At 59.7% G+C, this 26,925-nt stretch overlaps 2 protein-coding genes across 3 annotated transcripts; one reads left to right on the plus strand and one right to left on the minus strand.

Annotated features, from left to right (window-relative positions):
- The first annotated feature begins 1,924 nt into the window (after positions 1-1,924).
- Positions 1,925-10,406, plus strand: DOLPP1 (dolichyldiphosphatase 1). The gene is made up of 8 exons (XM_090274865.1): positions 1,925-2,040; positions 5,364-5,464; positions 5,674-5,758; positions 5,855-5,954; positions 6,164-6,262; positions 6,782-6,910; positions 7,029-7,118; positions 8,970-10,406. The coding sequence occupies exons 1-8, from the start codon at positions 1,965-1,967 to the stop codon at positions 9,004-9,006; spliced, it is 717 nt and encodes a 238-aa protein (XP_090130991.1). The 5' UTR covers positions 1,925-1,964; the 3' UTR covers positions 9,007-10,406.
- A 4,038-nt stretch (positions 10,407-14,444) lies between these two features.
- On the minus strand, positions 14,445-26,634 carry CRAT (carnitine O-acetyltransferase). 2 transcript variants are annotated; one of them, XM_090274867.1, is made up of 15 exons: positions 26,342-26,634; positions 24,451-24,589; positions 23,467-23,730; positions 21,233-21,351; positions 20,094-20,147; positions 19,399-19,564; positions 18,864-19,038; positions 18,227-18,405; positions 17,633-17,733; positions 17,183-17,302; positions 16,933-17,055; positions 16,700-16,835; positions 16,320-16,382; positions 15,442-15,579; positions 14,445-14,763 (listed from the first exon to the last, which is right to left on the minus strand). In XM_090274867.1, exons 2-15 carry the CDS (start codon positions 24,475-24,477, stop codon positions 14,548-14,550), a joined length of 1,881 nt encoding a protein of 626 aa, XP_090130993.1. In that variant the 5' UTR covers positions 24,478-24,589; positions 26,342-26,634; the 3' UTR covers positions 14,445-14,547. The 2 variants fall into 2 exon arrangements, with proteins under 2 accessions (XP_090130993.1, XP_090130992.1); XM_090274866.1 differs by lacking the exon at positions 24,451-24,589 and having other exon boundaries at positions 26,342-26,633.
- Positions 26,635-26,925: the final 291 nt, after the last annotated feature.

Here is a 26,925-nt window from a genome sequence, read left to right on the forward strand (position 1 = left end):
TCCTCACCACTAATAGTGACCCTCGAAGTTTTGGATGGCCAAGCCCCAGCCACCTCCCCACTCCGCCAGGACCTCACCCCTCACTTTCTCTTGCCCATTTCATCCAGCCGTGCTCCTGCCTCAGGACCCTTGCTTATGCTGTCCCCTCTGCCAGGAAAACCCCACACTGGATAACTCCCTCTCTTTCTATAGTTCTTCAACTTCACTATTTCCTTCGAATGCTACCCCTGAGGCTAGAGGACTCTGGAATCAGACAGGTCTGGGTTTCAGGGGCTTTGCCTCTCTAGGCCTATTTACTCATCAGTGAAATGGCCACTAACCATGCAGCTAAACCAGGATGGCTGCCCTGTCCCAGGGGACTATTCTGGGAAACTCACAGCCCACTCTTCTACCTCTTGCTTCTCAGAAGCTGCTAATGGCAGTGCCTGAGGTAGCTGACAGCAGGTAACAGGGACATTGGGCCAGCTGATCCAGAGAAGCCTAGCCTGGGCTGGGTGGGGAGTTGAGCACAGCTGAGGGGGGCCAGGGTGCCTTCCTGGCTTTCTGGGGGGGCTCTAAGTCAGCATGATCCCCAGCCCTCAGCCGAACCCACAGTCCTGGCTCCAGCTGTCCTGTAGCCCTGCAGAGCTACCCATTCTGGTCGGTGGGATTCCCTGGTTTATTTTCACTTCTCCTCACAAGCATTTATGTCATTTATCAGGCTCTTGTTCTAGGTCTGCCCTGGGCCAGACGCAAATACATAACAGGCTCTGTCTTCATGGTGCCCTGGGCTTCTCCAGACGTGGCTGGAACCACTGGTATCAGAACCCCAGAGCACATGAGAATGCAGGCTCCAAGCCTCCAACCCAGACCCTAATGGGACCCAGGAATGTGCAAGGAATCTACAAGCTAATCTTAGTGCACATGAAGTCAGAGAACTGGGAGAGACAGACAAGAAACCGATTCTAGCCCAATGTGGTCAATGCCCAGGGGAGGCCCTCTCAATGGGCCGCAGAAACCTCTGAGAACTGATACTTACGCCAGACTTGGCCAGGCAAAGTGGGGGCAGGAGAGGGCGACGCATGCCAGGCAGTGGAACAGCTTGTGCAAAAGCTAGGAGACAAGAGGAGGTCAGGCACTTTATCCGGACTATGAGTAATCCAGCCTAGCCTGAGAGTGGGGCCAGAAGAAAGAAAGGTGGGTGAGAAGTTGTGGCTGTTTATGCAGGCCCTGGTTGGCTACGGAGCGGAATGCTTTGGGAAAACCGAGGTAGATGGAAAACTGGCTTCTCGTTTAAAATGTTCCCAAGATGCTTCATTAAACAGTAGTGACTGAATCAACAGATCTTTGTTAATTGAATAAAGGAAGGAGCCTTTCTTAACTTCAATTAAGCTTCCACTCAATATCACGTAAGAGAGTAAGTGCCCTCTGGGTCCTTGACTTAAGTTTACTCATAACGAAGTGTGTGGACCCAGACCCCTTCGTGCCGAGATGCCCTCCCCGCTTCCAGCATGTGCTCTGACGGTCGCCCAGGTCCCTCCGACTCTGGGCGGGCTCCGGGAACACGGGAAGCCTCAACTCCGCGCAGATCCCAGCCAAACCAAAGCTCCCACCAAAGTTCAACACGCCCCCCAAGCTAGGGCCTGATTGGCCTGCCCTGCCCACGCTTGCGAGTCGGGTTTACATTCTGATTGGCTGCTGTGCCCTCTCTTCTGGGCTGGAACCCTCCTCTTCCCTGATTGACCAGAAACCTACCTGCGCTCGTCCCGGATTGGATGCTGGCTTGGCAGGCTCGCAAGCTCCTAGGGACCTCGCTCTCTGATTCGCCGCTGGGGCCAGCCCTACGGCCTGCACGCTGAATGGCTGCGCCGCTACCTGTATCGGCTTCCAATTGGATGCTCGGCGCCTTCCCGGCGTGATAGGTCAGGACCACCGCCCCCCTGGCACCCCATTGGCTGCTTGGCGAAACCCGGTCTCCGGGTAAGATGGCAGCGGACGGACAGTGCTCGCTCCCCGCTTCATGGCGGCCGGTCACCCTTACCCACGTCGAATATCCTGCAGGTAAGAGGCAGCCCAGACGCCAAGGACGCCTTCTCGGGGCCGGCCTTTCAGCCGCGGGAGCCCCGGCTCGCGTAAGCCCGCGGAGGGGGCGCCGGGGTATCGGTGAAGGAACTGTCAAATAGTGAGCCATGGAGGGGCTCGGCCGGCGCGCGCGCCGCGCAGGCGCGGTGGTGCGGCGATGAGCAGGGCGAAATTGCGAGGCTCGCTCGCGCACTCTGCGGTTGCGCGGCCGCGGTGCTCCCCCGGGTCCCGGGGCACGGGTGGGCTGTAATGGGGCGGGGGCCTGTGTGAGGCGGGACAGGAGTACCGGCCTGGACCTGGGCCCTTCTTCCCCGCCTCCCCCGGAGCCGGAGAGGCCGGAGTCTCCCTGGCGTGCAGGGAGTGCCTGTTTCCTTCAAACAGTGCCTTTGGGCCGCCTGTACGAGGGAGGGCTCCTCGGGGCTGGAAGAGTGCGCAGCGGGACCACGCCCCGAGCAGGGACTGCTCCCGCGCAGAGGGGACCCGGCGGGGGACGGGCAGCCCCCGGGATCTAGACTTCTGGAGCTTCCCATGAGACACACCTCTAGAAGCGCAGGGTTTCCCAGCCGGGAGGCTCTTCAGCCACCGCTCTGTAGGCGGTCTAGCCGGGTGGTGCCGAGCGAGGGCCTTGCGGTCAGAGGTGCCTGCGCTTAAGTTCACGCCTAGGCCTTGTGCAAGTGACCTCACCTGCAGGGGCCCCAGTTACTCATCTCTGAAGTGGGACCCATCGCAGTGCCTCCCTCCTGGTGCTGGTGTGAGAATCCAGCGGGGGAGGGGGGCGTGAGAAGTGCTGGGCGCAGCGCCTGATGCCCAGGAAACATTCCAAAACTACCTGCAGATACTAGCCCACCTTTCCAGGACCCTCTCAAGCCCACCCCGCCCTCCTGGGTAGGGTGGTTGGGTATCAGGTGAGCCCCTCATGGAACCCTGGTTGTCCTAGGAGAGGCCTGCTCACATGGTGCTCTTTTTGGACGGAGATGGGAGAGCCTGGCCTTGCCAAGGGCCCCAGGGCTGGCTGCCAGAGAACTTTGACCCTGGGTGTTCTGGGTTATTATGGGGGTGGCGTGGCCCTGCCGGGTGCTGGGCCCTACCAGTCTGCCCGCCCACCATCCACCCATCCATCCATCCATTCATTCTGCCAGTATCTGCTGAGTGCCTCTTGAGTGCCAGGCCCTGGTCTAGCCCTGGGTTTAGAATGGCGCGCCGATCAATAAGTCCCTGCAGTCCTGGGCTATGAGAAAACCCTACTTTACAGGAGGGAAACCGAAGCCTGGAGAGGGAAAGGGTCTCGGCTAAGGCCTCAGCGCCTACACGGCGTCTGCCTGGCCTCGGAGTAGCTTCTCCGAGGACTCACGATCTCACAAGTGAGAAGCAGGAACCTGGCTGTTGTGAGCAGTGTGATGCAGGCTGTGATGAGGGACCCTTTCGTAAGGACAGCGGGGGCCCGGAGGAGGGGCATCCCACAATGCCTAGGCCCCTGCTAACTCTTCTGTGGCCTTCTGCACATCTTCGTGCCTCTTGGTTCCTTTTTCTTTATCTACTCTCCATTCAGCGACTGGCATTTTCTGAGCCCAGTTAAGTGCCAGGCGCTGTACTGGGCTTGGGGGACTGAGTGCTGTCTAAAGAGAGCCCCGTCCCTGCTCTTATGGGATGTGTAGAGGGAGAGGCAGACGCAGCCCGATGTCTGTACGAAAAAGCTTATCGTGAGTGATGCCCAGTTGCGTATTCCCCCACGACACTGAGGGCTCCGCAGTGGCAGGAAAGTGTCTTTTTTTTGCCACTGTGGCGGGTACTTAATTTATGTTGAGTTGACCCAGGCAGCAAGCATCCCAAGTGGGAGAGACAGTGTGTGCAAAGGTCCAGAAGTAGGACAGCGCATGTGTTCAGGGAACTGGAGTGCAGTCCCTGGAACTAACTGGAGCAGCGGGTGGCGGGGGAGCAGGGCTGGGAATGCTTAATGAGCTGGGCACAGGTGGGACTTGTCCCAAGGGCAGAGGGAGCTGTGGAGGGGCTTGGAGCAGAGTGGCGAGGCCAGAGTCACAGACAGCATCTGCAGGAAGTCCCTGTGTGTTGTGGGACAGGCCATGGAGATAAAAGTTTGGGGCACCTACTACCAGGTGCTCTGTGCATCAGCTGGGCAGCTGAGAGACCTGGGATCTCCCGGCTGTAAGAGGTCAGGCCATCGTGTGGGTGAGGAGGCAGAGGCCCAGAAAGGAGAAGGGCCTCACCCAGTGTCACCCAGCTGGCCTGTGACAGCACTAGCACTTGAGCTGAGGTTGATGGCCTGTTCTCTAAGGCCAACGCCAAGCCAGCCCTGCCCTGGGTAGGTGTGGTGAGGCCAGCTGTGTGCCCATCTCTTCAGCCTGAATCTGGGCTCAGCCCTGTGTGGACACCTTCCCTGCTGCCTGAGTGAGACCAGGCTGGTGGTGTGAGCCTTTTCCCACTCTGAACTCACCTAGCCTCTGGGTGAGCAGAGCCCCTAGCAAGGCAGTGTCCGGTGCCAGGGACCAAGCTCGGTGTCACACAGATGGGGGAGCTGAGACTCAGGGAGGTGGAGTGTTTGCCTGAGGTCATGCAGCCAGCAGTGCTGGCACGGGAACTGAACCCTGCCCTCTGACCTCAGAGTGGCCACGTAGCTGCCCTGTCTTGAATGATGAGGGTGGTCTTTGGACTTGACATCAGTCCTGCCCTTGAGCAAGAGGGGGAAAGTGGACCTCATCTCCTGGCTGCGGAGTTCTCACCTCTCAAAAGGGGCTGGCAGTCCTCACACTGTCTCCCTCCCTGGCCTGTTAGGATGGTAAAAAAGCAGGTAGTCAGTAGGTAGCCAATGTCTCGCCAATAGAGAGGGAGTGGTGAGCCGTTACTGCAACGGGCATCCCTAGTGGGCAGCACAGCCTCCCCCCGCCCCTGCAGCACAGACCCAAGTCTGCGTGGGGACCTGAGAGTCCCAGGTTCCCCCGGAGGGCCAGGCCTCGGCTGGGGCAGTCTCAGCCCCGCGCTGTGTCCCAGAGGCACCCGTGTGCCTGCCGGGCTGCCCCTGGCACAGGGCCCGCCTTGGGGTCAGCCCAAGCCGAGTTCAAATTCCGGACTTGGCAGGGTGGTGGGTGTCTAGCTGGGCGAGGCCAGAGACTCGGATTTTCGTCCAACCCCCACTCGTTCTGACGGCGGCATCCACAGCTGCCTGCCCTGCACGCCGGGCCCTGCTGGGACCTCCTTCCTGGCTCAGGTCCTAGTTACCTTGCAGGTATAGGGCCAGGCCCTCTTCTGATGTTCTGTCCTCATCCCAGTCTCCCTGTCACACCCAGGTGATCTCTCTGGCCACCTCCTTGCCTACCTGAGCCTCAGCCCCATATTTGTCATTGTCGGTTTCGTGACCCTCATCATATTCAAGAGGGAGCTGCACACGGTGAGTGACCGGTGCCCCCACCCTGGGGCGGGGGTGCTGCACCACTTCATCCCAAGCGCCTTCACCTTTCTTGAGGTGCTTGGACCCTCTTGGCTGGTTCCAGGCTGTTCACCAATCGGGCTGCGAGGTTCGGTCTCAGCCACAGTCTGTGGGGCTGGGCAGTGGCCAGGAAGCCCAGCGGCTCAGCTGACCACACATCTTCCCAGCAGATCTCATTCCTCGGGGGCCTGGCACTGAACGAGGGGGTCAACTGGCTGATCAAACACGTCATCCAGGAGCCGCGGCCGTGTGGAGGTAGCGCCCAGGCTGCGGGGATCTGGTGGTCCCCGAGGTCGGGTCATTACTGGGAGGCCTGCATCTTCCCTTCATGCCCTGTTCTCTCTCCCTCAGGCCCCCACATGGCAGTGGGCACCAAGTACGGGATGCCCTCCAGTCATTCCCAGTTTATGTGGTTTTTCTCCGTCTATTCCTTTCTTTTCCTGTATTTAAGGTGAGCTTCTTCCCGGCTGGAGTGGCCCTGAACTGGCCCGGGCCAGGGTCCTTTGGACACGCCTTGGGGCTTGGCCTCTTCTGGGGGTGGGAGGACCTGCAGCCAGGGCAGACGGCACCCAGGGAGTCTGTGGATGGGGCCAGGAGCGGTTTGGGAGGCCTGGGCTGCAGGCCGTGGGCTGAGGCCACCTGACAGACCTGTCTTCCCAGAATGCATCAGACGAACAATGCCAGGTTCCTGGACTTGCTGTGGAGGCACGTGCTCTCCCTGGGTCTCCTCACCGCAGCCTTTCTCGTCTCCTACAGCAGGTATGGAGGGAGGAAGAACCCCTACCCACACCCTGCCCACCGGATCTTGCTGAATTCTTGGCCCGCACTGGACCTCTCTGTGGACCTGAGTCCCGGAGCCTGTAGGGCAGGCGGGGAAAGAGGTCCTAGGCTTCTTGTTTCACAGGGTCAGGGCTCCAGGGCTCCTTGCAGCCCAGTCCTTGCTCCCCTGGCTGAGCCCAGGGTTCAGGGCCCCTCCACCAGTCAGCCATCTGTTCCCAGCATCCTGGGGGCGCCCCTTGCAAACAAACTTGAGTTGAGGGCTAGAGAGAAGGGGGTCAAGTCTCAGCTGCGCCATCTCCTCACTTCGAGTCGGGAGAGCAGCAGTGGGTCCGACCCCTGTCTCCTTGTGGAAGTAGACCTGAGGCTCTGTGTTCACAGAGGTTCATGCCTGTCTGTGTCTATCTCCCCGTGTGCGCGCGCAGTCCCTGGGAAGCCAGGACTTGGGCACGGGGGATTGTGCAGGCCTATTCATGAAATGTCCCTTTGTTCTTGGCCCAGGGTCTACCTGCTATATCACACATGGAGCCAGGTGCTCTATGGGGGCATCGCTGGAAGCCTCATGGCCATTGCTTGGTTCGCCTTCACCCAGGAGGTCCTCACCCCTCTGTTCCCCAGGATAGCATCCTGGTAACTGCTTTCTGTTCCTATTGCTGCCCCTGCGCCCCCATCCCCCTCCCGCCCTAGGCATATCTGGCTTGATGGCAGTCCTGACGTGGTCCTGGGGTTCTGGGTGTCGTCTCTCCAGGCCTATCTCTGAGTTCTTCCTAATCCGAGACACAAGCCTCATTCCCAACGTACTGTGGTTTGAATACACAGTAACCCGGGCTGAAGCCAGGTGAGTTAAGGGTTCAGCAATCACTGGGTCCTGGCTCGGTGGGGCATGGGCCCAGGGAAGCTACTGCCCCCATTTTTGGAGAGCTCCCCAAGAGCCAGGCACTTGCCTGAGCCCTTTTCCTGCACGGCCTCACTGAATCCTCCCCTGGACTCCATTTTGCAGATGAGGAAGCTGAGGCTCAGAGTGACATGAGGAGTCACTGGACTTGGGGGTTGTGGGTGGGGAGCTGGACAGGGAACCCAGGCCGTCTGGCCCAGGGCTCTGCTTTTAACCCCTGTGGCCCAGAACCAGAGGGCTGGGCAGCCGGGATTCTCAGGGTGCCTTTGTGTGGACACCCCTTAGGCTTTCCCTATCAATGGGTCAACAGGTTGCACAGCAAGTTGGTGCAAGTTGGGCAAGTTGGTGCCCACTGATTGATCTCTTGCTCTCCACTCATCCCAAGTCCTGGGTGGAGTGCCTGCTGGCTGGCGTGGGGAAGGCCTGGCTCCTCCCGGGATTCGGAAGGGGGCTGAGGCGAGGTCAGGCTCCAGAGCAACCCTGGGAGCTTTTCCCTGGGAGCTGGTGAGAGGAATCATGGGGCCCGGCAGGGCATCACAGCAGCCTGGGAATGTGTCTTGTGCATCATGGTCCAAATTATCCCAAGGAGCTTAAGGGTACAGCCCTGGATCCATGAGGAAAGGGGGTTTGAGGTGGTTAGGGCAGGCAGGCCCAACTGGGGGAGAGGCCCAGCTGGCCCAGGCTCTCCGCCTGGCTCCTGCCCTGCCAGGCTCCGCCCCTTCGCCGGCCCCGCCCCGCCTGGGCCTGCTGGCCACGCCCCCTGCCTTTCCAGGGTTCTGATGTGCACGTGCGCTGTGCCCGGCTGTGTGCGCGCAGGCACAGAGTGGGGCAGGCCCAGCAGTCACGGAATGAGGCACCTGCCTGTGTGACGGGCGTCCTGGGCTTGAGAGCTCGGGACAGGAACCCGATGTGGAGGCGGGGTGGGTGGGCCTGCTGCCCAGGGGAGACAGCCCTGAATGTGGAGAGAGCTGTGCCTGCCAGAGTTGAGGTTTGGCAGGGCGTGCTCTCAGAAGAGGGCAGAGCGTGTGCAAAGCTTCCGAGGCGGGAGGGCGTTTGGTGAGTCCACCCACCGGGCCAGGCCAGGGGCTGGAGCCCAGGGAGCAACGGGGCAGGGCATGCGGTGAAGCTAGGGCCACATCGCAGCAGAATGTGTGGGTGCAGTTACGTGTCTGAAATTTAACTGGGACTCAAGGATGTCCCATTCTTCTTTCTGAGCCTCAGCCAGGACCTCTAGAAAATGGGGGATTATTCCTGCTTCCCTCAGGTTCCTGGGCCCATCATGGATATAGCCACACTAGGTATTCCAGTCTCTTCTATAACCTCCATCAGTAGGTTTTCATCTGTTTTTGCTTAATTACCTCTCAGATAGAGAACTCATTACCTAACAGCCTGTGACAGTCTGTTTTGCTTGGTTATAGAAACCCTACTTGTGCTGGCTTATCTGTAAAGGGGAACTCCCGACAAATAATTAGAGTCCAGTGAGGTCCCTCCACCTCTTCTGTGCTGTCCCTTGCCCCTGCCCTAATCTGGCTCTGTCCCTGGACTCCAGAGCTGAGACATCTGTGACACAGGCGGGCTAGAGAGATTGACCCTCTTTAGGTCCCAGGTCCTAGGGCAGGAACTCTGCTTGGCCTGGCTTGAGTCAGTCACTAGGGCTACTGGGGGTGGGCCTTCACTTATTTTGCTATGACTGTGGATAGAGAGGGGACAGCTCAGGGGGGCACTGAATGCCAGGCAGCCCCCTCATCTGACCCCCAGGCCTCCTCACTTCAGACTCTCACCCCCATTTTGCAGGAACAGACAACGCAAGCTGGGGACGAAACTGCAGTGACTGGTGAGTGTGGCTGGGCCCAGCCTCCAGATCCAGCCTGCACGAGCCTTGCAGGAAGGACGGAATGACAGAGGGGTGGAGCAGAGACCTCTACAGACCCAAGTCACCAAGTGGAGCCTTTTTTTTTCTTATTTTAATTTTAATGAACAAAGTGGCCCAAAGGGCTGAGTCACCCCTCAGCCAGGACCCCGGAGGGCCTGCTACCGGGGGCCACATGGCCAGAGACCCTCGCTGTGCTGCTGCCAGCCCCTGGCCGGGCGGAAAGTGCCCTTGGTGTGGGCACCGGGGTGTGGGGTAGAGGAGAAGGGCTTGTACCTGTGCTCACGTGGCCAGGGATTCGGGTGGCGTGAAAAATACACACTATTTATTTTTGGGTTTTGTTAATGACAGACAGGATTTTGGAGATGGGGCCAGAAGAGCCTGCTCTGCTGTGGCTGCCCCACGTATGGAGGGGCCCAGGCCCTTTGCCTCTTCCTGGGCCTGACAGGTGGCCTGGGGGCCAGGAGAGGGGAGCACCCTGTGCTCTCCCTGCCACCGTTGCCATTCCAGAACCTCATTCAGTGTTTCCCAGCCTGGGGGCCAGGGCCCAGAGAGAGCGCGCATCTGGCGGCTGCTATCGTGCGTCCTGCCCCGTTTGACCCTGCACCACAAGGGCTTTCTCTGGTCCCCTGTCCCCCAGACAGTGGTCCCTTTCTGACAAAAGAGCCTGCACATGTGGGTAAGCAAACCCAAGCTGTTTACAGCTCTTTTTGGTCCTGCCACCTGGGAGCAGTTAAGTCTTCATCTCCACAAGAACAAAACGCAAAGGAACCAGGAGCCGGGTGAGAGGAGGGGGCAGTGGGCGCCTCACATCCCCGCCCTTCCCATCCCTCTTCACTCTGAACATTCCTTATCCTTCCCAACCCCTCTGAGAAGCTGGAAACTTGCCCGGGGTCACCCTCAAGCCTGTGTTTGGGGTGTGGTTCACAGATCCCCACTGTCCAGCTCAGAGGATGGTTTCTCCTGAAGGGACTTGATCTCTTAAATCTCTGAAATGAAGCTGTGGAGAGGACATGCTTCCAGACTCTTGGAAGTTTCTAGAACGGACCCAGACTGCTTGGGACCTGTGTTTGAACCCCACCCCTCCTTTTCTTTGTGGAGGTTCCTAATCTGCTGCTGAAGCACAATGTTTGGGTGCTTTCTTTTTTCACTTGTTAAAGACGGTGTCCAAAAGCCATTCCAGGTGCCAGGACCAGGGGCCTGTTTCTGGGGAAGGTTGGTCAGTCCCCACATTTCCTCCCCTCCTCTTTCCTTCTTATTTTGTACGTTTTGCCTGAGACAAGCCAAGTGTGAGGTGGTTTGATTTAAGAAAAATCAATGAAATTGTTTACTATTGTTTTAAAATAAAATCTTGAACTCTGGCAGCTTGAGCACATGTTGACTTGAGTTCATGAGAGGAGGCTGGAGACACGGGGCCTTGAGGAGCAAGGATATGGTTAAAACCATAAAACCATAAGCATCTCTGAGACATCTGGTCCTTTCCAGCCCTCAGAGCCACGGTCTGGATGGCCCTGTGGCGTTTCCCACCAGTCAGCGACCTCGTTGCCATGTGGAGTCAGGAAGTGTCCCCTTTGCCAGTCCCAGTCTGCCTCCCTGTGTGACTCTGGCCGGCTCTGGACTTGCTCTCAGTAAGCCTAGCTTGTCCACGCGACAGCCCCGAAGGACTGGGGGCAACCCGTGTGCTCTCCCAACGCCTGTGCCAGGATAAACACCCACTGCTTGTGTGACTCAGTATCGCCTGCGTGTGTGCGCGGCCGGTCTTGCTTTGGAGAAATAATCGCAAACTGCACTGGCCTTTGGAAACCTTGTAGGAGTGAGCCGAGCGTGAGCCGAACCCTGGCCGAGCTGTGGAGCCTCGGCCTTCCTTGACTCACTGAGCTGAGATACAGAAAGGCTACACCCTTGGGGGGGGGGGGGGTCAGAAATAATTCCGCCCTCACGTGAGCTCGAAGGCTGTTGGTCAGAGGCCCCGGTGGTCCACAGGAACTTCGACATTCAGCAGAGGCGACCTCACCCAGGATGTGAGGCAGAAGCAAACGAATCTCGGGAGGAAGGAACCTGCCTCCTAGCCTTCGGTCACGTGTATGAGGAGTTCTTTGGATGCAGCGAACAGAACGTGTGACAGACCAAGGCGGCCAGAAGGAAGCCGCACCACAACTGAGAACCAGCAGAAAGCAGGTCATGGAAACAGACCTGCAGATTCCTCAGATGCCGGAATGATCAGGCACAAACTGTGCATTTTACATTGTAAGGAAAGAAAAGACAAACTTGAAAATGTCTGCAGGGAATGGGGAACTATAAGGTGAACCGTGGAAGACTGTCAAATGAATCAAAATGGAAAAACCCAATAGCTGAAAAGAGCTCAGCCTCTGTCTCACAGCAGGCTAGACCCAGCTGAAAAGGAAGAGTAAAGTAGACGACAGGGCAGGAGACGCCCCCAAGCGCACTGGGGAGAGGAACGGGCTGAGCCCTGCGTGTCCCGAGTCCCAGCTAAACTGCTTTCACCCCAAATGGCACACCTGCTCCCGCCTACCACCCCCACCAACTTCTTTTCCTGTTGGTCACAAAGTCTTGCCGACTCCAGCTCCTAAGCGTCTTTCAAATGTCCACTGTTCTCCGCCTTCCCGACCCCCCTGAGGGTCCAGGCCCCCAAGTCCCTGCCCAGAGGCAGCAGAGCCTCCCACTGTCCAGCCCCCTTCAGCCCCTCAGCACCTTCCCGAACACCCTCCTCAAGGGCTCCCATCAGGCCCGCTTGGTCTGGCGCTCACCCCCTTGGCAGGCTCCACTCTAGGCCTGCCTTGCTTCTGGCCACTGCACCTTCCCCATGAAGATGGCCAAAGTCAAGTTCATGCCAACCTGGATAGACATTTAGGCGATCTAGGTAAAAGCCAAGTTGTCTTTAATTCATTTATTGCATGTTCATATTTCAAATAAGGTATTGCACAAAGTATTAATTTAGAGCAGTTTTTTTTTCACTCATTAAAAAAAAAAATCAGTTCTTCATTGCCATCGGGGTCTGGCTGCCCCTGGGGCCTCCTCTGGGTCAGCCCCCTGATTCTGGGTCCACTCGCTAAGTGGGCTGAGACCCAGCAGCATTCTCTGGGTTTCTGGCACGGTACCATCGCTAGAAGTTTTATCACAAGCGCCCAGTGGCAGGACATTCGGACAGTGGATTTAAAAGTCCTGTAGGTGCATCATCTCCCCAACTTACCTCCTCTGTGTCCGGAGAGCTTTAAAGCACCTGCTTGTCCCACTTCCAAGTGTGAGGGCACAGGTCACAACCTCAGGAGTAATGACCAAGTTTCTTTGCCTTTTCCTCCCCCACCAGTGCCCCCAGGGACCTCTGAACACTCCATCTCACACTGACGGGTTGTTTTAGATGCTCAATGTGCTTCCCCAATGTGCTTTGTTACTCTGAAGGAGAATTTTGGGGAGGAGGCGGGACCCTGCCTTTGGTTCTTAGGACGTGAGTTTTGGGAGTCCTGGGTGACACTGTCCATGCGGTGTCCGTGGCCTGGCTCGCCCTCCCCTGCCCTGCGGCCCCACCCTGGTGCTGCCCACACAGCCCTCTACTGCTGTGGGCCCCTGCTTCCTGGGACTCCCAGGAGCCCCCAGACGGAGCAGCATCACCCCGTCGCACAGATGAGGACACCAGGCTGTGTACTGTGTTCTTGCCTGGTCCTCCCGCCCGTGGCCCAGGGAAGGGCATTCACGTACCACCCCCTCCCCCTGGCAGTACCCCACCCTGCCAGCCTTGCTGGGGGCCTGAGGGACGGCCAGGCCTAGCTAGAGCAACACCCACCATTGTCTGGGGTCCATTTCTTGCTCCCTGAGACTTAGGGCAAGTGGCACACCCTCTCTCACCCTCACTGGAGAATGAGGACGCTGAGTCCCCACCCTTTTGTGGCTCTGGGGAGATTCGATAGGGCCCAGCAGGCCCCAGTCCCCAACATAGGTTAGTGCCACCTGATCCGTGCCCTAGTCCAGCCAGCATCTTCCTGCTGCAGCCCTGTCCTCCCTCCTCACCAGCTCATGGGCCCCCCAGTCTCCACCTCTGCCCTGGGTGGGGGTGGTAGTGGTGTGGGGCTGGGGGCTCCCTATACCCTGACCTGAAGTGTGGCCTCTGGGGACCTCTGCTCTGCTCTTTAGCAGCCTGGTGACCTGACCATCTCCAAGCCTCCATTTCATCATTGAAAAAGGAGAAAAACCACAGGCCCCACCCTCACGTGACTGTCACAGGTTGGCCAGGCCACAAAGCACCTCTCACGGGCTTGATGAACTCTCCCACCTGCACCCCCGGCCTCTGCTCTGGGTTTTCATGTGTCTTAGGGCCAGAGTGTCCTGCGGAGGGAGAGACTCCCCTCTCCACATGCGGCCCACCTGACTGGCTAGACACCTTGCTTCTGCCAGGTACCTGGGTTTGGGGACAGAGAGGTTTAGGGTTCTCATCAGGTGGCCCTGTGATCTGGGACCCCACTCCTGTTGGGCTCAGTGGGGAGGCTGCAGGATGAGGCCTTGGGGCCTGGTGTCAGCCACATAGCCCACCAGCCCTGGGCCTCCAGGGCCGCACAGACCTCTGGCAGTTGTCCCTGCCCATAGCCCAAGGCACTGGAGAGGCCCAGGTCACTGAGGGTGGTGGGGAGCGGTCTCAGACTGGCCCACGGCTCTCTGGCCTAAACCTGAGGGTCCTTCCTCTTGTCTCCTCTGGCCCTTGGGGCCACTGGCCACTAGGACACCAACTCCCAGACGCGGGGGAAGCTGGGAGGAGGTCAGGTGTCCGCCTCCACCTGCCTGCCTCCTCAGCTGGAACACTTCTTTACCAACAAATTTTCCCTTTATTGATTACCACGCATGTTACTAAGATACAACCAGGAACACGGTTCAGGAATCCAACTGCGTGGGAGCGAGCGAGGTGGGACTCTTGAGCCACATCTTTCAGAAGAACATGGCAGTCCCGTGGGAGATGGCCTCGTGGACAGGACGGGCTGAGGCGCGGCCCCAGGCTTTCCCTTCCCCAGTATACCTCGCACCCTGGCCTCTCAGCCTTGGGGTACCCTGGAGTCCCCTGCTCCAGACAGTCATGTCTGTAGGTCCTTGGGAGGCTGAGTGTCGAGATACAGATGCAGACACACTGCGCAGATGGCAGGGACTGGCCAGAGGTGAAGTACTGAGAAAAGGACTTGCCTGTCTCCCACCCTGGTTGGGGGTGGACTCAGCGGGTTCCTTTCCCCAGAGGAAGGCCTCCGTGGGTGATAATGCGGTGCCCAGGCCTAGGTCCTGCTTAGCCTCTGAACGCAGCCCAGGACACGGCCCCGGCAGGTGCTGGCGAGGACGCATGGAAGGCACGTGGCTTGGGCCTGCAGGCCCCACCGGGGGGCGGTGCCAGCTCTGGCTCAGTCAGCTCTGCAAGGCCGGGGGGAGAGTGAACAGAGTGGAGCCCTGCAGGGTGGCCCACCCGAAGGTGGCTTGGCTGTGGCCCTGGCAGGCCCGAGCACGGGAGGCTCAGAGCTTGGCCCGGGGGTGGCTCTGCAGCAGAGCGCGCATGTCCAGGAGCGCCTTCTCCAGGTAGTGCGCCAGACGGGCAGCGTTGGTGTCGGCACAGCTGTTGTAGGCCGACACGGAGAAGTTGATGTGGGCCTCCAGGGGGTTATAGCAAATCCCGTAGCCGTCTGGGACCACAGGCCCGAAGAACATGACGCAGTCTGTCTTGGCGGGGACCTGGGGGTGGCACAGGACTAAGGCTCTTGCCTCACTCCCCCAGGTCCCCTCCAGCCCCTCAGTGGCACAAGCCTGTCCTCCCACATCTCTGCTCCTGCTGTGCTCTGCCTGAGAGATGGCCTTTCCTCGTCTCCATCAGACAGGTGACTCCCTCTGGTCCTTTGGGGTACAGTTCTGGTGTTCCCTGCTATGGAGCCTCGTTGACATTCCGGGGGCTTTAACTGCTCCCTCCTCGGAACTCTGCTGACCCCCCAGCACTTCCCGGGGGCCATCACTAGCTCAGTCCCTGTGCTTCCAGCCCACACTGCAAGCCCCCGGGGCAGAGACGCTGCTGTCCCTGCGGTGTCCCAGTACCCAGCACAGGCTAGCATGGATCAGGTGTTCCTCTGTGTCTGCCCCGCGATTCTCCCGGAAGGGGTTGGGGGGATGGGCGGGGGCGGGGCCTGACTCCCTCTCAGCCTGCCCGAGCTGCAGTGAAGCCGCTCGGCCCATAACCTGTGCCAGAGCTCAGCCGCTGTGGCAGTGGCCTGTGCGGGCCACACCACCACTGAGGTCTGACTGCTCTAGACCTTGGCTCTGGTCAGTGCAGCCCCCGTCCCGCTCCAGCTCCCGGGTTCTGTTCCATCCCGCCCCGGGAGAGCACAGGGATCCCCAGCGGGCCCTGGGGCCGTGGCCCACCTGGCTGGTGGAGAGGTTGAAGTGCATGGCGACGGCGTAGGAGGTGTCCATGAAGATGTCAGGCATGCTCACCAGGTCCTCGATGGCCTGCAGCTTCAGGCCCAGCAGGTGCCGGTCGAAGGCCTCTCCTCGGATGGCCTGGAGGAGGGGGTGTGGTCAGGAGCAGGGGCTGCGGGGCCACAAGGTGCCACCGCCGCCCTCCTCAGAAGCATGTGGCAGCAACATATCTTTTTCTCAAGGGCCCCTCAGACCGATGAAACCAGAGCAGCCTGGCAGGAAAGCACCTCACTTCACAGATGGGGAAACTGAGGCCCAGGGCCTGCCCAGGGAGGCAGGACAGTGTAGGATTTAACAGCGCAGGCGTAGAGCTGGGTGGCCTAGCCCCATCCTGGCTGTGGGACCTTGGCAGGTCACTTACATCTTGGAACCTCAGTGTCTTCATCTGTTAAGTCATTGAACTCCCTTTGTAAAGGATTTAATGGGTGTCTGCAAGTCACATGGGCAGGGTGTGGGCCACAGGTGCTCAGAGACAGAGCCAGGATGGGAACCCAGACATCTGTGCTGCCGGCTGTAGCCTGAGCTGTCCGACGGCGGGAACCCTGCTGTCTGCCCACTGTGTGTGCCCTCAGCATCCGGGGAGTCTCCAGGGCCAGAGGGTCACCTGGGACCTGGGGCCAGGCAGTCACTGGGCCCAGCCTCAGTTTCTCCAACTTTAAAGTGGGGGTATTTAGCCTTGCTCCAGGTACCCCAAGGCTCAGGGGAAGGGTTGTTTAAGCTAAGGGTGAGTGGCCATGTGCTGCAGGGATGGACAGGCAGACGGACAGACAGGTGGGGGATGCCAAGGGTCATGCAAGTAGGGACAGAAACGCCTCGCTCACCCGGTCGGCGTAGGCTCGGTGGGCCTGCACGGCCTTCCGCAGCAGCTCCACCTTCTGGTGCTCCTAGGCGGGGTGAGGTAAGAGAGAGCTGAAGCACTGTCCCTTCCCTGCTCCTGCCGCCCATCTCTGTAGCCACCCCCCGCCCCAGCACTACATTCTGGGGCAGATGCTCACTGCTGCTGAGTGAATGAACGAGTAAGTTCCCTTTTCTCTTGGCCTGCCAGGAAGCTCAGAGCTAAATTCTTGGCTCCATCTTCTATTATATTCTCAGTGCCCACCATAGGGCTAGAATACGTGCTCAATCAGTGTGTGTTGACAGAATGAACAGCAAGGGAGATGGTTCAAGCCCAGCTCACCCATCCTCACCCTGAACCCCTCACCGTCACACTGGAGTCATCCATGGCTTTGACAAAGGCCAGGGAGTCCATGGAGGCTGAGCGGATGGTGTCAGTACGGCCCAGGTGAAACATGCGCAGGGAGGCACTTTCATATGTGGCACAGGCCTGCCCGTACACCCTGGGGGAACATGGGGCTGAGCACGGGCCCGGTGTGTTGCCCCCACCCCTGCCCCCAGGTCTTATCCGTCCTTGGTGGGGGGAAGTGGGGGGTGCACCTGTAGTAAGCCAGCTGCAGAGCCATCTGGATGAAGGCGTCAGGGCTCAGCTTCTCAGACTTGGGGAAGTCCTTCCCAAAGTGGTGGAACACCATCACAATCATGTCCAGGTCCTGGATCATGCTGGGGGTTGGGGAGGAGGTGGGTGAGGAGCATGTACTTGGCAGCCCTGCCAAGCTCAGGGAGGGAGGTCTCAGAACCAGCTGGGTACAATGACAGCCCTGCCCCCCGCCCAGCGCCTGGCACTCACATGCTTAGATTCTGCTTGGCCTTCTCGATGTCATTCTTGATTTCAGGGGTGATGTTGAACCGCAGCTTCTTGGGCATGGGCAGGGGCACCATGGGGGACCGCACGAGCTCAGTCTTCTTCCTGCATGGATATGGGGGCTCAGGCTCACGCCAGTGCTGGGGAACCCTGGGTCCATCCCCGGGATGAAGGTGGGGAGGATGGCTCCTGGAAGCTGGAAGGGGCCAGCTCAGGGAGACTCTAGGGTTTTTCCTTCTGAAACTCCCTCCGGCTTTCAAAAGGCCACATGGAGGCGGCCCTGGTATGTCTGGCTCTAAAACCCACCCGCTCTTCAGGCTCCTTTGGAGAAACAGATTCCCAGGCATAGTGAAAATGCCGTTCCCCCACAAGCTAGTCTGTCACCTGCCACCAAGAATGGGGGAAATGGGCGGAGAGTTGGGGAACCACACTCACGTGTACTCAATGACGTGGTCCACAAGGGTGATGATGGGGGGCCCCTCAGCAGCTGCGTGCTCATAAATGAGCCCACAGGAGCCATCTTCTGCCACGATGATCTGTGGAAGGGAACAGGGAGCTGTCAGCCCCAGCTCCCTGGAGCCACTCTTTGGTTGGGTCCCAGAGGAAAGGCCTCTCTGAAGTCGCCTCAGGGGTTAGCTGACTTATTACAGTTATTAATAAGAGCTGGCACTCATCAGGGACCGTGGGCCTGTCCCACGCCACAGCTGGCACGCCCCATGCTCTTGTACCTCATTGAGTCCCTGCAACTATTCTACCCAGGAGCCCTACCACAGAGCTTATTTCCCAGGCCCTGGGCCCCTCTGATGTGCTGAGGGGCTGCGTTGGGGGTGACAGCAGTTTCTGGGCCAGGCCCAGTAATGACAAGCTGCCTGCCTGGTAATTACAGCCGCGTCCACCTGCTGGCTTCCGCCTGCTTTACAAGCTGGGGTGCTAGGGACGCCCTGGGCAAGGGACGGGAAGTCCGAGGCTGCGGGGGGCCACGCGTGGGCACGTGTGGGGGAGGGGAGCCCGGCCCTGCCAGGCCCTCGCCTGCAGTGTCTTGTCGAACCAGCGGTTGCCGCTGTTGAGCTGGCCGCCGCCCCCGTGCAGCATCTGCCCCGCCACTTGGCTGCGGTACTTGTCCTCCGAGGTCCGAGGCATGACTGCGTCCAGGCACACGGTGAAGATGCTCTTCTGGATGGAGTGCACCGAGTCCCGGTTCACCTTGTCTGCAGGCGGCATGGCGGGGAGGGGCCCCAAATGGGGGGATCAGGCCTGGGAGGCCTCCAGGACATGCGCTGAGTGTTGGGACGGGCTTCGGAGCTTTACACTCAACAGGGCCCTGCAGCCTCGCCGCAGCCCGAGAGGCACACCCCACGCCTGGCCCACTTCACCCACTTTAGAAATGAAGTGGAGCCCAGGGTCTCACGGAGAGCCAGGGTGGCAGTCAGGGAGGCCACGCAGGGGTCTGACTTGGAGACAATGTTCCTGACTAGCACGGGGACGGTGGTGAGCTCCTCCGCCAGAGGGCCCAGACTCTTATCCCACTTGCTACTTAACAGAGGGAACAAATTTCACCCGACTGAGTTTCCCGAACTCAGGCTGATGACACCTGCTCTGAGCTGAGAGGCCTCAGTGAGAACCCAGGGCTGGTGTGGGCAGGGCCCTCCCCACCCTCTGGAGGCACCTTTGATGAGGGTGCTGTACGCCTTGGCCCAGGAGTTGCGGTGGTTGGAGGTGAGGATGCCCACAGGCTCTTTGTTGGTCTGCAGCGACGAGTTCCAGATCTTCTCCAGCTGCACGAAGAGCTGATCCGAGGTGAGGGGGGTCCCGTCACTGTGGTACACGTCCAGCTCAAAAAACTGCCCGGGGGCAGGCAGGTGCAGAGAAGGGGGCTGGTGAGGACCTCAGACAGGCCACAGTCACAGCCCGCCCCAGCCTCCTCCTGGCCCTGGCAGCCCAGAGGTCACAGCAAGTACTGTCCTGGGCCCAGCTGAGGGGACAGGGTCAGGCCAGGGGTGAGAGACACGGGAGGGTGTCCTTGCATTGTTCTCCCCAGGCTGGGCAGGCCTGCAGCCCCTCGCGGCCTCCCTGGGGCCTAGCCGGTCACCCGGCAGAGACGCCCAGGGCATGCCTGTTTCTGGGGGCATGTGGGCATGTGTGGGGGGGAAGTGGACCTTTGGCTCTGCCCCTCCTCCCCTGCCACAGCGCAGGGCCCCCACCTGGTAGTTATGCACCACGGTGATGTGCATGGGCGGCTTCTTGGTCTTGCTGAAGTTGACGACCGAGTCCTGCTTGGGGCCCGGCACGCGGCAGGAGGACAGGATCTGATAGTACTGGTTCATGCACAGCGGCTTCCCCCCTAGGTGCTCCACAGGCAGGGTCTCACTGTGGGGCAGGGGGACAGTGAAGGGACACTGGGCAGGTAGGAGGTGAGAGGGAAGAGGGAGCTGCCGGGTGCGGCTGGGGGCTGGGCAGGGCCGAGTCAGGTTTCACACAAGCAGGGTCTGTTGCCTCATGCGTCCTTGCTTCCCCGTAGCCTGAGCAGGGGCCCCGCAGAGCAGCGCTGGGGTCAGGAGGCCTGCTGTGAGTCACCCTGGAAACCCCCTTCCCCTCTCGGGGCGTTAGTTTGGCGCGGGGGAGATGAAGCCGCCAGCAACCTCTGGGGCCTCTTTGGCTGGGACACCAATTCCAGGGGCCTCTCGGGATAGGGTCACCAGGAGGAAGTCCTAGCAGCTGGAGCAGAGGACCTGGGCGTCCCAATCCCCAGGCTCTGTCTCCCCAACCCCAACAGAGGCCGGGCCAACAGGAAGTGAAAGCGCCCGAGCTCTGGGCCGGCCGGGCAGCCAGGGCTTGGGGTCGGGCCGGGCCGGGCCAGAGTGGCTGGGTTAATTAGACAGGCAGGGTGGAGGCTCACTTGTCAACCATGGCCTTGAAATCCAACACGCCCTCGATGACTTTGGCAGCAAACCTGGAGGGACCAATGTGAGATCAGAAGCTGTGTAGACACCCTGAGGGAGGGCATGAGGCCAGGGATACCTGCAGGGTGAGGGGTGCCCCATTGCTTCACTCCTCACATGCACTGCTTGCAGCTCGCCCTCCTGGAGGGCTCAGGAAGAAGCTGCTGGCCAAGCGCCTGGCAGGGGTTCGGTGCTAGGGCACGGCAGCGTGACCACGGCTGAATTATGGGTCAGGGCGGCTGGTTCCACCCACAAAGGGCCCGAGCCCCTGAACCGCGGACTGGAGTCTGGAAGGAGGGTACCCTTCTCTCAGACATCAGTTACGGAAGGACCCAGGACCCCAGGGAGGGCATTCTGAAACGGGGGGCACTGGCTCAAGGCGTCCCCTGCACGAGGTCCCTGCCCGTTTCTAGGCCATCTCTCAACCTGGCCCTTCTCCCCTGGAACTGTCTGGGCCACACCGACTATGTCTGACCCCCAACATGGGGACCACCAGCTGGAGTTCCTTGACCTGAACCCCCAGACCCTCCCAGGGTGCCCTGGTGCCTTTAAGAGAAGCAGGTGGTGTCTGTCCATGAACGGCTGGTACTTGGGCAGGAGATCCCTGTCGCTGGTATTTTTATCTCTGGTAGCACTGGAACAGAGGCCAGGGCAAGTGACATGGCTAATGTGGAAAAGGGGACTGTGTATAAAGGTCGCCCCTGTGTCCAGAGGAGAAAGGGAAGGATGGGTGAAGTGCCAGAGCTGGCGTGGGAGGTAGGCTTAGGTCTAGACGGAGGGTGGGGACCCAGTCCACAGTGTGGTGGAGACCAGTTATGAAGCTTTGGAGTCGGGAAGACCCTGCTTCCTGTCCCAGCTCAGCCAATACTGAAAGGTGATCGTGCGCAGGCCCCAACCCTGCTCTGAGCCTCAGTTTCCCCATCTGTAAAACAGGGATGATGCTCCCTACTTCCTAAGGCTATTTGTGGGGGTGCGAGATAATGAGCAGGGCTGAGGCCCCTCCAGCCTCTTGGAGGGAGTGGACTTCAGGGCCCCGGAAACACCCACGAACCCTGCCCCTGCCACCTCCTGCCCCTGCCCAGCCTCAGCCACTCACCGGAGCTGTCCCTGCAGATCCACAAAGTCCTGCCTGGGCAGCACCAGGCCAGGGCTGGAGTAGATGACCAGAGGCTGGCGGTACTGGAGGTAGGCTGACCTGAGCCACCATTCGGACAGCTGCGGAAAGAACCAGAGCCTGTGAGGACGGTGGGGTAGGGGGGCATTTGCAGACACTTCTCCACAGAGCCAGGGGACCCTCTGCCCCCTCGGTGGAGCGCAGATTCTCAAAGCAAATGCTCAGACCTGGAACCTCCAGCCCCTTAAGCTCAGACAGTGTCCCACCATCTCCCCTGAGCCTGAGCCAATCAGCAAGAGAAACCAGAGGCCACTGCTAAGGGAAAGACACGAGAGAAACAAAAAGACTGGCAGGACACCTGGGGGGGTGGGACGGAAACAGGCAGAAACGTGAATCGTGTTTCTTTACCTCACAAATTTTGGTCCATGATTTGTAATACTTTAGAAATAAAAATGTATGCCTGGTAGAAAGGAAAAGTAGAGAAAGATACAGAAAAAGAAAGTCCAATGAATGAGTTTTTGCTTGTCCCAAGGAGCCCAGGGTTCACTGGAGAACTGGGGGCCCGGGTCCTCTGTGGCCTCAGTTCTGTTGGTGTCAAGCTGCGGGGTGGACACTCACTGGGACCCCAAGGGCAGGGTGATCTAGAGGAAGCTCACTGAGGGTAAATCACTGTACTGGGGACGAGACATGCGCTGGACCCAGTGGGTGAGCACGTCTCTCTGGGGACCCACCACGGACATGTTAAAGGCTCCTAGGTGACTGTCACCCTTGAGTCTTATGGGCCTGGCTGCAACACTGTCTGCCCTACACCCCTGCCCAGCACACCTGCCCGAAATATGCCTCTTTCAGGCAGCTCCTTGAACCCCTGGAGCCCCGGCCCCCCTGGGCACCTCAGCCCCTCAAAGAGTGGTGGGCATGCCTCTCCTCCACACCAACTCCCCTTGGGAGGCTGCTGGCCTGGGGCACAGGCCATTAGCCTTGGGCCCTTGGCAAGGCGCGAGGGGTGATGATGTGCCCAGGTCACTTGCTCTCCCTGTTTGAGGGAGCTGCAGGCCAGACAAAGTTGGAAAACTGCCTGACCCCAGACTCTCCCAGCTCCCAATTCCAGAGTCCAAGGCCCTGACCTGCCCAGGCTCAGGCACCCACCAACGGATAACTCCCGCCTCCTGCGTGTACCCCCACCCTTCCGTCTGCCCCCCTCAGAGCACCTCCTACTTTATGGGGCCAGACCTGGCTTTGGTTCTCTTACAGAGCTGCCCGGCCCTCAGTCACCCCTTTCCCTGGAAGGACCCCCCTTCCCGCTCACAGTTGCTTTAGTTCAGGACTGTTCCCCTTCCAGCAACCCCATCAGCAGGTACCACCGGCATCAAAGCGGCTTCTGGACTGAATAACCCCTCCTCTTCCCAACAGCAGAGCCTGATGACACCAGCCCTCCCACCCGCCTCCGGCTCCCACTCTTGCTTCCCTCCCAGTGGCTGGCGCGGTCATTTTAAACTTTATGTTGAGGTGTAAGATGCATACACAACAGAGCACGGAGCATCAGCCTTCCACGAGGCAAACGCACCTGCGTGGCAGGCTGAGACACAGAACCGGAGCCATTCGTCACAGAACACAAATCACCAGCTTGGAGCCCCTTTCGTGGGATGGGGATGGGGGAGGGTGGGGTGTGTGCTCAAGTCCAAGTTCCTTGCACACCACCCCCGCCTCTGTCTGATCCTGAACTCACCAGGCCGCTGCCGCCTCGGCCCCTGCTCTGCTCTTCCCTCGGTCCGTTGCAGATCCAACACCACCTGCCCCCGGCCTTCCCTGACCTATCACAACCACGTTGCTGCCATTCTCCTCCCCTCTTTCTCATCGCTTTTTTATTTCTATAGAACTTTACTGCCTGCAGTGATCTCGGCCACTCATTGTGTCCTGTTTAATCCCCCCTCTCCCTCCCGTCCTTGAATGTCAGCTCCAAGAGGCCATCAACTGTGTCTGTCTTGCTCACCCAGCACTTTGCCTAGTGCCAGGCCCAGAGGAAGGAAGTATTTGCGGTGAAATAATGCACCGCAAAGGAAAGCACCTGAGCGGCCGGTGTTGGAAGATCTGTGTGCAGCAGGGACAGGCCACACCGCAGGATGCTCACAATGACCCACAGCCTCCAGGGGCCCCCTGCTCCCCTTCCCCTCTGTGGGACCTCCGGAGGGCTGGTACACCCTCAAGTTCGAACTCACCCAGTTCTCCGTCTTCTTGGCCCTGCGCTCCAGCCCCTTCTGTAGGCGCTCTCCTACGCCGCCTGCCGCCTGGAACTCGTCCACCAGCTGCTTGGTGTGGGCCCACTCCTCCTCGCTCACGATGGGCTGCAGCGCCTTCAGGTAATGGTCCAGGGACTGCTGGAGCGGGGGCACGGGCAGCCGGGGCAGAGAGTCCTGGTGCGCCTTGAGGCGGCTGGCAACCTTCCTCAAGGAGGAGGGCTTGAGGAAGCCCGGGGGCTTCACCTGCAGGCAGCAGAACATCCTGCTCATTCTGTCACCAGCTCTGGGAGGCCCTGGCCACCCCAAGCTGCAGTCCTGGGCACTTATGTGCCCATCTCTGGGGTCAGAGATGGCCTCTTGGGTGGTGCCAGCCCTGGCTTCCCAGCCCTCAAGCTATAGGTGTCTCCACCTCTCTGGGGCTGGAGATGCAGGTGGGGATGGGGGAGGGTGGGGTGTGGCCTCTGATCTTGGCAGGGCTCTCGGATGAACCAAGTCAAGATAACTGGCACCTGGCGGGAGTGGTAGAGGTGAGAGGGAACTCTCACCTGTCTGAATGCATGTGAGCCAGCCAGCAGTGAGGTGACTGCCCCCTCCCAGAGGTCCCCACCTCCTTTTCTCCCACCCTTGCCAGGTTGAGAAACAGGAGGGAAGAAGAGAAAATCAGAGCGAGCCAGATGATCACAGCGCCCATGGTTTTTTCCTGTCTGTGGGGTGGCGGTGGGGGTGGCACAGGGGCAGCGCTGAGGCAAGAAGGAGCTAAGTGGCCTGGCAAGGAGGCTGAGAGGGGGCAGAGAGAGAGAGAGAGAGAGAGAGAGAGAGAGAGAGAGAGAGAGAGAGAGAGAGAAAGAGAGAGAGACAGAGAGAGTCCAGGAGACTCTGAAGGCGGCTAGAAAGAGAGACAGGAGAGAGTCCGAGGCTGCTGGCAGCAGTGGGCAGACAAGCGGCAGAGGCCCCGTTCCATACCTTCTCTTTCTGCTGCCCGTCCTCCATGGCAGGACTGAGGTCCTGAGCCCTGTCTGTCTGCCTTGGGCTGGATCTCTAAGCCTAACTGTGCTATCAAGTGGGCGAGCAGAACCTAGCAAGAGGCAGCCACTTGCCTGGGCTGGAAAGAGAAGACAAGAGCCAAGATTCAGGGGGGAGGCAGAGGGGGCAGTGGCGACGGCTGTGGTGGCTGTAGTGGCATCTGGGGTTGTGGCCGTGGCAGGAGAAGCTGCTCCACCTGCCCTGGCTTCCAGAAGTGGGGCAACGGGGAGCAGGTGAGAGGGCTTAAGTGGGTGGGCACCGGTGTAGGAGGAGACCTGGAAAACTCTCCTTTCTTCTCTGGATGGGCCCAGAGCCCTGGAGGGAGGCCAAGAGATATTTAAAAATCCACCTGTTAGACTCTGTGTGGGTCTGTTTAATGAAGGAAAGCTTGGCTGGAGGGCAGGAACTGCCTGGCTGCCAAGTACACTACAACTCTTAAATCAGTCCTGAAAATCGGGGTTGGCGCAAGGGAACAGATACTGGGAGAGAACCTAAGTGGACAGTGGCCACTAAGAGCCCTGCCCATCCTCTGTTTCCCCCCAGAACTTTTGGGAGCCCTTCTAGGCCGCCCTTCCACGGATGCCTGGTTCCCTTGAGCTGTGTCCCACTTAGCTGGGAGCCAAGAAGGGACTTTAGGTGTTAAAAAACCAAATGACACTGGCTTTGAGACTTGGCTAGATTTGAGTCATCACCTCTAGGAGATTCTGGTCAAGTCTCTCCTTGCCTCAGTTTCCCCAGCAGTAAAGTGATCAGGCCAGGCCACCCAGAGGTCCTGAAAGATGACCTAGAGGCTGTTTGTGGGCTCAGGTGGCAGTGGCAAATGAGGTGGAGCCTCAGGATCTGGGAAGACCAGGAAGAGCCTGTCCGACAGAAGCCAGAGGACGGGTACCCTCTTTTCTGGGTCTGGTATGTCTATTTGGACGTTCTTCTTGGCACAGACAGAGGGAGATACAAACAGAGATAAGCCTGGAGTAGAGAGTAAAGGAATCCAAATCAGGGTACCAAGGTACCCCCACTTCTTTTCTTGCTCCAGGCTGCCCTCTGGGGAGGGTGTGTGTGTGTGTGTGTGTGTGTGTGTGTGTGTGTGTGTGTGTGTGTGTGTGTGTGAGTAGAGAGTAAAGGAATCCAAATCAGGGTACCAAGGTACCCCCACTTCTTTTCTTGCTCCAGGGTGCCCTCTGGGGAGGGTGTGTGTGTGTGTGTGTGTGTGTGTGTGTGTGTGTTATGGACAGGTTGGGGGAGGGCCTGGTGAAGAGGGAAGGCCTGGGGCTGCCACCTGTCACCTCCCGCCAGTTCTCAGGACTTTCTGGACAGCCCAGCTTGACGCCTCCATGTGAGGTTCTCTGGCTACACACAATTCCCCAGGGACCATTTGATAAGTTCAAGGAGGCTGACCAACTGGATGGGATTGGAGAAGTGGCTCTGGCTGAGTGTGCAAAGGGTGTGTGAGCCAGAGAATAACAGTGAGAGAGACACTCCATGCCAGCCTGCTCCTTGACTCCGGATCTAAGGGTGGGGTGCTGCCTGAAGCCGGGGTGCCACTGTTTGTTCCCGGTCGTTAAAGCTGAGCGCTACAGGACATCGGTTCAATCCAGCCTCTGACCTTGAACCTCAGACCCTTCCTCTGCCAAACCCAGGAAACCCACCTGCAAACCCCACCCCAGCAGCTTCAGGCCAGGCTGTACAGCGGCCTCCTGGCTGTGTAGCCTCACAGCCTGTTTGCCTGTTTACCCATTCGGGCGCGGCTGCGTGTCTGGCCCCGCTTGCGACCCGCGCGTGGCCCGCCCGCCTCGCCCAGGGCCCACCAGGTCGGGCTCCTGGTCGCACTTACCACGGTCCTGACCGCGAATGCCAACATCTCTGCGACCCGCCTGTGGACACACAGTCCTCTCCGCACCCCGTGCTGGGCAAAGTCCGCGCCGCAGTCACCGCCGTCGATGGATTCCCGCTAGAGCCTCCTAGCCAAGGTCGCCGAGTCACTGCCGCCAGCCGGTATAGGCGGCCCCGCGCCCACCCACCGGGCCGGGCGGGTGGCGCGCTGGTGGCTGGGGGAGCAGGACTCTAGGCTCGGTCACCAGCCAGTTGCGCGCGCCGGGGGCTAGCCGCGAGCGCAGGGCGGAGCCACCACGCGGGGCGTGGCCGGGACGCCGCAGTCGGGGGACGCCGCGAGACGGTGGGACCCGGGGAGAGTGGCCAGGCGCACGGGCCGCCGTCCCGCTGGCTCTCTCCCACTTCCAAATGCTGCCCACGGTTTGGGAGGCACTGGTGTGCACCCCTCTCAGTCCGTTTGGTGTTCTTGAGCACTACTCTCCAAGTGGTAGTAACAGGCAACCATGTTGACAGGGGACTGTCTCCTAATCTCCCTCGGGACAGGGTCAGAGCCACGCACAAAGATGACAGGTGGGAACCGCCCCG

The sequence above is a fragment of the Furipterus horrens genome, unplaced genomic scaffold (assembly GCF_987537825.1).
Source record: "Furipterus horrens unplaced genomic scaffold, mFurHor1.1.pri manual_scaffold_4, whole genome shotgun sequence".
NCBI lineage: Eukaryota > Metazoa > Chordata > Mammalia > Chiroptera > Furipteridae > Furipterus > Furipterus horrens.

Excerpts from the sequence above, each read along its gene's own strand:
- DOLPP1 (XM_090274865.1), top strand. The coding sequence starts at position 1,965 with ATGGCAGCGGACGGACAGTGCTCGCTCCCCGCTTCATGGCGGCCGGTC. Across the intron at positions 2,041-5,363 it reads CCACGTCGAATATCCTGCAG|GTGATCTCTCTGGCCACCTC; the intron begins GTAAGAGGCAGC and ends TGTCACACCCAG. Across the intron at positions 6,911-7,028 it reads TTCCCCAGGATAGCATCCTG|GCCTATCTCTGAGTTCTTCC; the intron begins GTAACTGCTTTC and ends TCGTCTCTCCAG.
- CRAT (XM_090274867.1), bottom strand. The coding sequence starts at position 24,477 with ATGGAGGACGGGCAGCAGAAAGAGAAG. Across the intron at positions 21,352-23,466 it reads CCAAGAAGACGGAGAACTGG|CTGTCCGAATGGTGGCTCAG; the intron begins GTGAGTTCGAAC and ends TTCTTTCCGCAG. Across the intron at positions 18,406-18,863 it reads GTACAGCACCCTCATCAAAG|ACAAGGTGAACCGGGACTCG; the intron begins GTGCCTCCAGAG and ends TGCCGCCTGCAG.